Source organism: Mastomys coucha, unplaced genomic scaffold (genome assembly GCF_008632895.1).
Source record: "Mastomys coucha isolate ucsf_1 unplaced genomic scaffold, UCSF_Mcou_1 pScaffold18, whole genome shotgun sequence".
NCBI lineage: Eukaryota > Metazoa > Chordata > Mammalia > Rodentia > Muridae > Mastomys > Mastomys coucha.
This window is the reverse complement of record NW_022196900.1, coordinates 89,333,910-89,345,913: the sequence shown is the minus strand read 5'-3', so window position 1 is coordinate 89,345,913 and position 12,004 is coordinate 89,333,910. Positions and strand designations below refer to the sequence as shown.

At 49.1% G+C, this 12,004-nt stretch overlaps 1 protein-coding gene across 3 annotated transcripts in view; it reads right to left on the bottom strand.

Annotated features, from left to right (window-relative positions):
- Positions 1-4,096: 4,096 nt before the first annotated feature.
- Fgr (FGR proto-oncogene, Src family tyrosine kinase) overlaps positions 4,097-12,004 on the bottom strand; it is a 29,086-nt gene continuing 21,178 nt past the window's right edge. For all 3 annotated transcript variants that reach the window (XM_031378948.1, XM_031378949.1, XM_031378950.1), the window contains exons 6-13: positions 10,252-10,355; positions 9,938-10,087; positions 7,687-7,842; positions 7,388-7,567; positions 6,900-6,976; positions 6,465-6,618; positions 5,065-5,196; positions 4,097-4,978 (exon numbers count right to left, since the gene is read on the bottom strand). In XM_031378948.1, the coding sequence (XP_031234808.1) occupies positions 4,770-4,978; positions 5,065-5,196; positions 6,465-6,618; positions 6,900-6,976; positions 7,388-7,567; positions 7,687-7,842; positions 9,938-10,087; positions 10,252-10,355 (1,162 nt within the window). In that variant the 3' untranslated portion in view covers positions 4,097-4,769. The remainder of the gene's footprint in view (positions 4,979-5,064; positions 5,197-6,464; positions 6,619-6,899; positions 6,977-7,387; positions 7,568-7,686; positions 7,843-9,937; positions 10,088-10,251; positions 10,356-12,004) is intronic.

Sequence of the window (12,004 nt, the reverse complement as noted above, 5' to 3'; positions counted from 1 at the left end):
CTGGGCTCCTTACACTGGCCTCGCTGCTACGTGTTGTAATGGTTTACTGTCATGCTTCCTGGACAAGACCAGCCTAATGGAGACAACACTAAATGCATCCAAAACAGCACCAGCAACAGGAGGATTCTGAGTTCAAGACCAGCCTGAATTACATAGACCAGGTCCATCTCAAAACAGCAACTACAGCAACAACAGCAACAACAAAGAGAGAACAACGTCCATCAAAAACTACAAACATGGCCGGGAAAGACGACTCAGTGGTTAAGAGCACTTACTGTTCTTACAGAGGTCCTGTATTCAATTCCCAGCAACCACATGGTGGCTCACAACCATCTGTAATGGGATCCAATGTCCCCTTCTAGTGTGTCTGAAGACAGCTTCAGTGTACTCACACATATAAAATAAACAAATCTTAAAAAGAAAAACTATAGGTGCATGCCTTTAATTCCAGCACTTGGGAGGCAGAGGCAGGCAGATTTCTGAGTTTGAGGCCAGCCTGGTCTACAGAGTGAGTTCCAGGACAGCCAGGGCTACACAGAGAAACCCTGTCTTGAAAAACCAAAAAAACAACAACAACAACAAAAAACCCTACAAACACCATAACACAAAAACAGGTGTATATGAAATTAACAAATGACTAATTGGGGGTTATTTAATTTTTATTTATGTGTGTGTGTATGTATGTATGCATGAGTTAATATGCACATGGGAGTGCAGGTGCCCTCAGAGGCCAGGGAGCCTTGAATCCCATGAAATAGTTTCAAGCAGCTGTGAGCTTGCAGGTGTGGGTGCTCTGAATTGAACCCAGGTCTCCTCTTCAAGAGCGGTAAGCACTCTCTCTCTCTCTCTCTCTCTTTTTTTTTGGTTTTTCAAGACAGGGTTTCTCTGTGTAGCCCTGGCTATCCTGGAACTCACTCTGTAGACTAGGCTGGCCTCGAACTCAGAAATCCGCCTGCCTCTGCCTCCCAAGTGCTGGGATTAAAGGCGTGCGCCACCACGCCCGGCTGAGAGGTAAGTACTCTTAAGAACTGAACCACCTCTCTCGTCCCAATTGAGTGCAATTGGCAGGCATGGAGACGCCGTGGGCCGTGGGTCCATACCTGTATCTACAGCCTCCCTGGGCCAGTACTAGATTTTGCCATACAGCTCTATCATGTGTTGAGTTCTAGAGTTCAAACCCAGACTCTATCGTCTCACTGAATGACCTTGGGTGAGGGTCAGAACCTTCATTTCCTTTTCTGTACATGGCTATAGTCTCCCATTGCTGCAGAGCCTAGTGGTAAGGATCAAATTAGACCATGCCAGTGAAACATCCCAGCCCTCCGCCCCCATCAGTCAATTAGGTGCCCTCCCTCAGCTTGAAGCTTGGAGATAAAATCATCCTCTGAACCCTAAGCCAGTAAAATCTACACATCACGGAGGAGAAGAGCCAGGTGGGGGAGTGAATGAGGCGAGAGATGGTTTGTGAACAGAGGGAGCTGCAATCAAGGTGACCGGCCTGTAATCTCAGGGAGGCAGGGCTAGAGAGGATGTGATTGAAACGGAGAGAGCTGTAGCTTAATCAATTGCATTGTGCTCTATCTGGAGGGAACAGAAGGCGGTACTGAAATGGGGGTGCCAGGGAGGTTCATCCAGCTGCTCTGGAGGGAATGATGGGGAACCTGTAGACACAGGGATGGTCTGGTTGGCTGAAGAGCAGCGAGGGGCCGGGAGCACTCCAGATGGTTCACCACACTGCTGGGCCTTCACTGAAACCACATGGGCAGAAGGCAGCAGGCAGAGCCCCAGGAGGCAGACAAGAATATCTTGCTTCCAGGAAAGGGCTGTGGAGGATGAGTGCTAAATCTGGGGCCAGAGGCTTGGTCTCAACCCCTCATCTACCAGCTTAATGTCCTGGATACCTTCAGAAACCTGACTTAGGGCAGGCATGATGGTATATGCCTACAATTCCAGCACTAAGGATCCTGAGCAACACAGAGGGAGCCGATCTCAAAATGGATGTGTGTGCATGTGTGGGGGTAGGGTGGGGGGTGTTAGAGTTTACCTCACAGTACCTTGGTTTATCAGAACAGCCCGCCTGGTTTTTCTAGGTTACGTGAGGCTGGAACGGCAGCGTGCCCTTAGCAGGACCCCTGGCACAGAGTCAACATTCTGTAAATGGCAGTGGCAGACAGCTGACGTGTATTAAACATTTAATGCTACTTCACAGATGAGCAAACTGAAGCTTGGCGAAATTAAACACTTGCATAGAGCCACAGAGCCAGAAAGTGGAGGAGGCAGGATTCACAATGGCCCGGTTCACAGTGGGAACTACAGCTCCAGAAATGTGCTCATACGGCTTAACCCCACGGCAGGAAGAGAGAAACAACACTACCTTCTGGCTTGCACATCAGGCCTGTGACTGTGGCTGGTTAGAACCCTATGATCCCGTGAAGCCTTGGTACCTGAGAGTTTGCCTGTAGAGCTAAGGCTACCATCCCGTGACACCTGGATTCTCTCCACCTTTTTTTTTTCCATTTATTAATCTTTATTTTATGTGCATTGGTGTTTTGCCTGCGTGTATGTCTGTGTGAGGGTGTCAAATCTTAGAGTTACGCTGGACGGTGGTGGTGCACGCCTTTAATCCCAGCACTTGGGAGGCAGAGGCAGGCAGATTTCAGAGTACGAGGCCAGCCTGGCCTACAGAGTGAGTTCCAGGACAGCCAGGGCTACACAGAGAAACCCTGTCTTGAAAAACCAAAAAAAAAAAAAAAAAAAAAAAAAAAAAAAAAAAAAAAAAAAAAAAAAAAAAAAAAAAAAAGCCAAAGAGTCCCAGCAGTACAGCATCAGATTTTACATGGGGGAGAAAGGCTGCGAACACATCTGACAGCCAGCAGCCATGTTTGTTTTTGTTTGTTTGTTTGAGACAGGGTCTCACTATGATCCCTAGCTGTCCTGGACCTCGCTGTGTAGACTATGCTGGCCTTAAGCACATGCCCCATCTGCTTGCTTCTGCCTCCCTAGTGCTGGGACTAAAGGTGTGTGCTACCATGCCCCCAATCAGTTTAATAGATTAAACTGGGCATAGTGGGACACAACTATAATCCCAGCAATTGGAAGGTGGAGGCAGAAGGACTGGGAATTCAAGGCTGTTCTTGGCTATGTAGGGAGTTTGAGGTCAGCCTGGATTATAAGAGACCATGCCTCTTTTTTTTTTTTTCCTTAAAAGGTAAGTATATGTTTGTTTATTTATTCATTATTTCTTCACCCAAGGGAAAGCCTCCAGGACAGGAATAGCTCTTACTCATTTATATGCCCAGGGTCCTGCTCAGTAAAGGGCCCATCAGAGTCAATTCTTAGTAATTGCCTAGTGCATCAGTGATTCCCATTTCCCAGACTCCTCTCCTCTCTCCCATCCATAAGTCAGAGGGCCAATAAACACTTCCTGACAGGAGAGGTGGGAATCCACAGTTCCTGTTCTCTTGGTTTCCACACAGAGGCATCACGCCAGGCTGCCAGTTTCTCCGCAGAGGACCCAAGAAGTACATCAAAGATTGTCTACCATCCCTGACTGCAGCTCATAGGTGCTCCCAATCACTATAACAAAAATACTTCCAAAGGTCTCCAAAAGCTCCCTGGGGTGGCGAAGAACCCATGCCACTCTCCAGGAGTGTCCTATGAGCCAGGCCTCTTCTCTCCATCCTCCTCTTGCTCTGTTCTGGAGAACCTGAGAGCTGTAGAGGGTTTTGTTGTACTCCTCCCCATGCCTCTGCCATGGGAGGCCTAAGACTGTACCAGTGTGCCTGTGATGGCTGGGAAGTAGGCTGAAATCGGGTAAGGAATCAACTGTATGCAGATTCAAAACCACATTTGTCTATTTGCCATCACCTGCTTTCTGTGTCTCTCAGCTCACGGTAAACTGGCATGTGGGTGAACAGCAGGACATAGGGGTGTCCTGAGACTCCATGAACTGGGTACGTGGTACTTAGTAGGTAAGAGGGAACTGCTCACCACCCCACTCTGCCCTCCTCACAAATAGACAAAACCATCCTTTTCGCCTTCTGCAGACTACCACCGCCCCCACCCCCCAAAGATGGCTCAGGGAATTGTTCTAGCCTCATGTGCACGTCATCGTTGTTCTTATAATGAGGAAACACACATACATCCCTCAGAGAGGTGGTGAGCCTTCAACGGCTCTCTCCCTCAGACCTGGGCCTGCACCAGAGCATCCGCTCTGAAGGCAGGAAATCAAGCAAAGGCATTTGTTCCCTGCCTTTATAACTTAGAGAAACCCAAGAGATCCTAAGAATTAAATTCTTAAGGTCTAGGCTGGAGCAGGCTGATGGGAGGTAGGAAAGCAGGAGTAAGGGATAAGTGGAAGAAGAGAAATACAATTTTATAAATACCTAGACAAAGTATGAGCATTTTTAGGAGATGGGGAGAGAGACTACCAATCTGTAGGAGCCTAATGGTACTGGGGTCAGAGTGTCTCAGAGATGAGCTCTGAGCATCCATTTACCTCATCTGTGAAATGAGTGGGGTGCCCTAGATTTTTGGATGGGGCATGGGTGGGAAGGGAAGAAACAGTGCTTGGAGTCAGAGAAAGTAAGAGATGCATGTCTAGTCTCCATTTGCAACCTCTGTTCAATGGCTTTAGAGCGTCCGACCTTCTCTGATGTGCTAGGATTCCACAGGGTTCCAAGTCTCAGGCACTGGGACCAGAGTGCCCTGGGGCTTGGCAAGAGCAAGTACATGCTCCCAGAGCAGAGCATCACTGATGCCCAGTCAGGCTATGTCTGGTCTCCAGGCTGGTACTGTGGTTCCGTGGAGGTGAAATAATCTTCCAGGAAAGACTGCAGGTACTCAAAGGTGGGCCTCTCCTCTGGATCCAGACGCCAGGTCTGCTCCATGACTTCATACAGGGATGCTGGGCATCCTGGAGGGCAGGGCATGTGGTAGCCATGCTCTACCTGTTCCAACACTTCCCGGTTGTTCATACCTGAGGAGTGGAGCTCTGTCAGCCAGCGGAAGGACAGGGGTGGAGAAGGCCCTTCTCTATGACCACACCCCCAACTCCAGGCTCACCTGGGTAAGGAACTCTGCCCTTGGTGATCAATTCAGTCAGCAGAATCCCAAAGGACCACACGTCTGATTTGATGGTGAATCTGCCAAAGAGGGCTGCCTCTGGGGCTGTCCACTTGATGGGAAACTTGGTTCCTGGAGATATTGGGGAGAAGGAAGGTTAATGGGGGAAGGGGTGTCCCTGGGAACTGATGGATTAAGAGAACTTTAGGATTGGATATCTTGGGATCCCGAGCACAGAGGGCTCTGTGCACAGCAGAAAAGACCTGCTCTTTATGACGTCAGCACCTATTGCATGAGTGGTACAGTGCCAGGCACTTTCCATACATGGTTTTGTTTCTCAAGATAGTACAACGTGTCTAGCCTTTCTTTACTAAGGGTCAGTCACAGTTTCATTTGTCTTGGTTTGAGTTTTATGGTGCTGGAGCAAATTCAGTCCCCCTTCCACTAAGCAAGGTTCTCTCACTGAGTTACAGCCCCCAGGCCGCAGTACTGTTTTAGGAAACCTGTCAGTTAACACATTAAGCCCTCACTACATTGACCTCAACTTACCAATTAGAAAAAGAAGATGTGGAATAAGTTCTCCGCCCAGCTAGCACAACCAACAAGTGGCTGGGATCCACATTAGGCATTCCTGCTACAGATCTGGGGCTATTAATCTCTGTTGCCTTCTGTTTAAGACTTAAAGTTAGTCTATTTAAATCTGCTTAAGACTTTAGAGAGATGGCTCAGTGGTTAAGAGCACTGACTGCTCTTCCAGAGGTCCTGAGTTCAAATCCCAGCAACCACAAGTTGGCTCACAACCACCCATAATGAGATCTTAAGCCCTCTTCTGGTGTTTCTGAAAACAGCTACAGTGTACTTACATATAATAAATAAATCCTTTTTTTTTTTTTAAAGGATTTAGGGCTGGAGAGATGGCTCAGCAGTTAAGAGCACTGACTACTCTTCCAAAGGTCCTGAGTTCAAATCCCAGCAGCCACATGGTGGCTCACAACCATCCGTAATGAGATCTTAAGCCCTCTTCTGGAGTGTCTGAAGACAGTTACAGTGTACTCACATAATAAATAAATAAATAAATAAATCTTTAAAAAATAAAGGATTTATCAACTTAGCAGTGTCTGGTACTCAGTAGCTGGTAAATACTTATTTTCTTATTGTGGACTAAGTATTTTCACTTCGTAGATCAGGAAGGGCAACACACAGAAGTTAGGTAACTCAGGGCATGTGGGTAGCAGTGTTTAGAGGGGAGACTGGAACTCAGAATTGCATATGATTCACATCAGGACTGGGGGTGTCTGGGATCATCAGGGATGCGGAAGGGTTTCCTACTCTGTGGGGTGCATGGCAAACCCTTAAGAGTTTTTGATCTCTAGGGAGGTCGGGAGAGACCGTTCGTTCACCTTGTTGGGGATTATACTCATTGTCCTCTATGAGGCGTGCCAGCCCGAAGTCAGCAATCTTGCATGTTAGATATTCCCCCACCAAGATGTTGGCTGCTCTCAGGTCCCGGTGGATGTAGTTCATGAGCTCCATGTAGGACATGCCCTCAGCTACCTAGGAGGGAGGGGGAAAGGAAGTGAGAGGCAGGCGCTAGCATAATTACACCTGAGGGGTGTGTGGGAGTCTCCTGAAAACTCAACTGTCCTGATAGACACCCCACCCCCACCCCAGTGCTGTCCAGAGCGCAGGGGTGAAACTCAACCGCATCTTCCAGCCGCTGGTCTCAGAGCTCATAAGGTGGGCTAGGCTGTAGTTTTAGTGGATGTAGGTATATGGGTGTATGGAAGGACAGTAGGAGAGAGGTCTGGGAGATGAAGCCTGCCGGTCCAGCTTACCTGGGCAGCCATGTCCACTAGATGGGGCAGCATCAAGTTCTGACCCTCTCGATCCTTTAGGAAATCCAGCAAGCTACCTAGGGAGAAACAGCCAGAAAATCAGCAGCAGGACTCTACTTCCAACAAGCCTTCTTACAATGACCTTGCCCTTACCCAGCCAATCTAACCTCCCTCCGCCTCCCTCGCTCCTGGTTCTTTCACCTAGACCAACCTTCCTGTTCTGACTCCACCTCCGAACCCCTGGACACATCCCACTTAGACTCCTCTCCAGGTCTGCTCTCCATCCCAGAGCTTGCTCTGGTATGCTCAGAAGGATCCACTACTTGACTAAGCACCTTCTAGCAAGAAGAGGCCCCGCCCCCTGCAACAGTCCCCCGCCCCCTAACCTGCCGTTCCCCCCAGTCTGTAACTATACAGATTCTAGTCCGTTTGCAGGTGGTAGCCCCTGTCACCCATCCAAACCCCGCCTCCTGCCCTGTCCCCCTCACCATAGCACATGAACTCTGTCACAATATAAATGGGTTCCTCCGACACCACGGCGTACAGCTGCACCAGCTTGTCGTGCCTCAGCAGCTTCATGATCTGTGCCTCCTCCAGGAATGCCTTCGGGGACATGGTGCCTGGCTTCAGCGTCTTCACTGCCACCTTTGTGCTGCCGTTCCACGTGCCTGTTAGGTGGCAGCATACTCATCAAAACTGGCTTCCCGCAAGTCTTGTGCCTTTTCCCAGACCCCAGACAACTCCCTCCGCAGCACCCTCTATCCCCACCCCGACCCCCATCTCCTACCCAGCCACACGTCTCCAAAGCAGCCGGTGCCCAGCCTGCGTTCAAACGCTATGGAGCTTCGGTCAATCTCCCAGGCATCCTTGGCCAGGCCTAGAGTCTGGGGCTTCGTGGTGGTACAGGGCGCCGTGAGCAAGTAGCACAGACCATCATTAACTTCTGGAAGGGCAGATGGAAGGAGGTCACAGATAGGAGTTATGGATACTCTCTCTGAAATTCTATGGTAGGCCAGCATCAGACCTAAAGCTTAGGGGCCATAAATAACCAGGGCCTAGTGGGATATGATGGCTCATGCTGATTATTCCAGCACTCAGTAGGCTGAGGAAAGAGAAAGGAGTTTGGTGCTAGCCTAGGCTACAGGGATCTTAAATAAATAAATAAATAAATAAATAAATCCAGAGAATCTAAATAGTTTGTAGTTTGTCTTCACAATCCAAGATTAAAAGGAAAAAGAGAATGAAAGGAAGGAAGGAAGGAAGACAAACCCAGGCAGTGGTGGCACACGCCTTTAATCTCAGCGCTTGGGAGGCAGAGGCAGGTGGATTTCTGAGTTCAAGGCCAGCCTGGTCTACAGAGTGAGTTCCAGGACAGCCAGGGCTACACAGAGAAACTCTGTTTCAAAAAAGCAAAAAAAAAAAAAAAAAAAAAGAAAGAAAGGAAGGAAGAAAGAAAGAAGAAAAGAAAGAGAAACTGAAGGAAAGGAAAACAAAGGTTCATACTTGAGCTCGCAGCCAGGAAAGAAGCTCAGTCGTCTGAGTGGGCGAACTTGTTAGAGCCCAAGGGAATAGTACACAAGAGAGAGAGGATCCCTGTGGTCCATCTAGGAGGTGGCCTCCAGCCAGGTCCTTTAAGGACAAGGACCAGTTCTGACAAGTGAAAACAGAGGTAAGGGTCTGAGGCAAAACTGTGGACATGAGCCATTCCTGCCACAGACCTCATCCTGGGCCTAAGCAGTCAATGAAGTTGCCCGGCCTCCATACTTGGGTTTTACTCCAGGATGAACCATAACTATTTAACCCCACAACCAGGCCTCTGTCTGGTCAGGTCCTGCCTCCAGCTCAGCTTCCAAGGCATTGGCTTCTGCTTGTTTGCTGTCGCTGCTTGGGCGATGACCCCAACTGTCCAAGGGAACGGCTCCTTCAGCCTTGTCCCTGACATCCAGGTTGTAGCATACAACAGCCAGAGAGTCTCCCCAAAGTTCTTATCAGCTTCTGGGAGCCATGCTTAGAGCAGCACTTCTCAGCCTGTGGGATATGACCCCTCCCCGGGGTTGAAGGACCCGTTCACAAGGGTCACATATCAGATATCCTGCCTATCAAATATTTACATTACAATTCATAACAGGAACAAAACGACCGACCATTATGAAGTAGCCACGAAATAATTTTATGGTTGGAGGGGTCACCATGAGGAACTGTATTGAAGGGTCGCAGCATTAGGAAAGTTGAGAATTGCTGGCTTAGAGTCTATGATACAACTCTGCCTAGGAAGTACAATAGGGCCAGCAAGATGGCTCAGCAGGTAAAGGCCTGAGCCAGCAGCAAGCCGAACCACCCAGGTTTGCTCTCTGGGATCCATATGGTGGACGGAAAGCACTTACTCCCTCCCTCAAGTTGTCCTCTGATTTACACACACCCAGAAAATAAGAGAGACAGAGAGACAGAGACAGAAACAAACAGAAAGAGAAAGAGAGAGAGAACAACAAAGTTCCCACAAAGTTTCCATAGACTGAAGCCAGAAAGATTTGGCTCAGCAGGTAAAGGGGTCTGCTGGCAACCCCAATGCTGTGAGCTTCATCCCCACCCACTTGTCTGAAGGAGAGAATCAACATCCGCGGAGTTGTCCTCTGACAAGCACAAACCCCTCCCCCAAGATAAATAAAATGTAAATTTTTCAAAACTTCCCACAGGCTTAGGTCTGGAAGCAAGAACGTTAGGAGGCTTTGCTTTGTCACGCCTTGGCTTGCTCAGAATCCACACAGAGCAGGATCCTAGCCTAAGGACACGTATACTTGGCCTAGCCACCACTTCCTTTTTTTTTTCTTTTTTTTTTTTTCCAGTCAGATCTCTTTACGGATGGTTGTGAGCCACCATGTGGTTGCTGGGAATTGAACTCAGGACCTTCGGAAGAGCAGTCAGTGCTCTTAAACAGTGAGCCATCTCTCCAGTCCCACCACTACTTCTTTAGGAGATCTTTTTGTTCTCTAGGTCTCAGTCTCCCCATCGTGACAACATGGTCACACTGAGCAGCTCACCCATGTAGTGCCGCACCAAGTCCTGTATGGAGTCAAACTGGGCCCGTGTGGTGATGTAGTAGCCACCCGTGTCCAGCTTTCGGATCTTATAATGCTTTATGTGGTCGCCTCTGTTCTGGTCCCAGTCACGGATGGACAGGGAGTAGGCACCTGGGTAGAAAGGGTCATTTAGTCCTCTCCTCCCTCAGACTTAGAGCAGGGAGAGGCCCCCAAAGGCAATTCCCAGAGCCCATCTTAGCTCTGCCCCTCCACTTGGCCCTGACCCAAGCACTGCCCCACTGTCCTTAACGGCAGGTGACATGGTACCAACCCACCTTTGGTGGTCTCACTTTCCCGAATGAGGAAGGCCCCCTGAGGGTTGCCAGAGGAGAGAAGTTGCCTTTCTGCATCCTTTCTACTGATCTTTCCAAAGTACCACCTGTAATGAAAGTCAGGCAGAATCAGGCACATTCTCTCTAAATGCCGGTTCATCACCGCACAAGCCAAGCCCCGTTTCCCTCATCTGACAAACGGAAGGCTACAATCTGCTTCATGACTTGAATATAAGGATCCCAGAGAAGGGGAATGGAAAAGTGTCTGGCATGCGTGGTTGATGCCTAAGAAAGACCAGGATTCTCTTTTCTACCCACTGGTGTCTCTTGAGTCAAAACTGTTAGAATCTTCCTGGTGTAGTGGTATAACTCCAGCAATTGGGAGACAGAGGCAGGTGCCTCTCTGAGTTTGAGGATACCCTGGTCTACATAGCAAGTTCTAGGGCAGCCAGGGCTACATAGTGAGACCCTGCCTTAAAAACAAAAAGTGAGCTGGGCAGTAGTGGTGCACGCCTTTAATCCCAGCACTTGGGAGGCAGAGGCAGGCGGATTTACTGAATCAGTCAAGGTTACATAGTAAGACCCTCTATCAAACCAACAAACAAGCCAAAATTGGTAGAACCCAGGCATCAGTGACCTTTTCAGGTACCACAGGGCCCTTGACCCTTCTCACTAGACCTCTCCACAACCCATTTTACAGACAAAGAACTCAAGGCTCAGAGGGGAGCTGACTTACCCACCAGGTTAGCTGATGCGAACAGCTTAACGTCCTCACTCACCCTAATTCTCTGGCACCACCCTAGGCAATCTTTGGACCTCTGCCTCACCCTAGCCCCAAATTCTTTCCCTGCTTGATGCTGTCTGAGACAACTGTAGTCCCGAGCTAACTGTGTGTGTACCTGTGGGATTGGGGGGACAGAGGGGGAAGTGATGTGACCACACGAGCTGTAGAAGAGTGTTATCTGATCACTAAATTGACTCGGCCACGTGGGCTCAATAGAAAGGAACATAGTTTTCAAATCAAGGGAGGTGAAGACACCTGGGAGCTCTGGCGTGCTCAGTCCATACCTGAGCATCATGCAAATCTAGGAGACAGAAGGTGGCCTTGGCAAACAGTGTGCCTGGGGAGGCAGGCAACAAGAAGGAGGAAGGATTGAAGGGCTATACCAGATGCATTGCCAAAGTTTTTCAAGGTCCTCCTTCAATCCCAGCACTCGGGAGGCAGAGGCAGGAGGTTCTCTCCGTGAATTCAAGGCCAGCCTGGTCTACAGAGTGAGTTCCAGGACAGCCAGAGCTACACAAAGAAACGCTGTCTCAAAAAAGCCAAAAACTTCCTTAAGGATCAGCAGAGCAAGTCAGCACCTAGAAGGATGAGATTCTACGTGTGAGGTAGCCTGAGCTACATTGCAGGACCTTGCTTCAAAATAAAAACCAAGCCTTAACAGAGTGGGCACCTCCTTTGTGGTAGACCACAACCCTGAACATAAATAGACTTGCTTATAATATCCAGAGGGAGGTGCCTTGTTTAAACTCAGCAGACAGACGAGGAATCGAACCAACTACCTAGTGGTTAAGCAGCTTGCCTGAGGCCACACTGTGATCCAAAATAGGAACCCAAACTGTCTCCTCTCAGTCTGGGCTCTTAACCAGGACTCCACATAGAGCACTTTAGACAGCAGCATGTTGCCCAAGCCGTGGGCGCAGCTGATCCTACTCTCCCCCCCAACACACACACACCACAACCATTACCACCCCC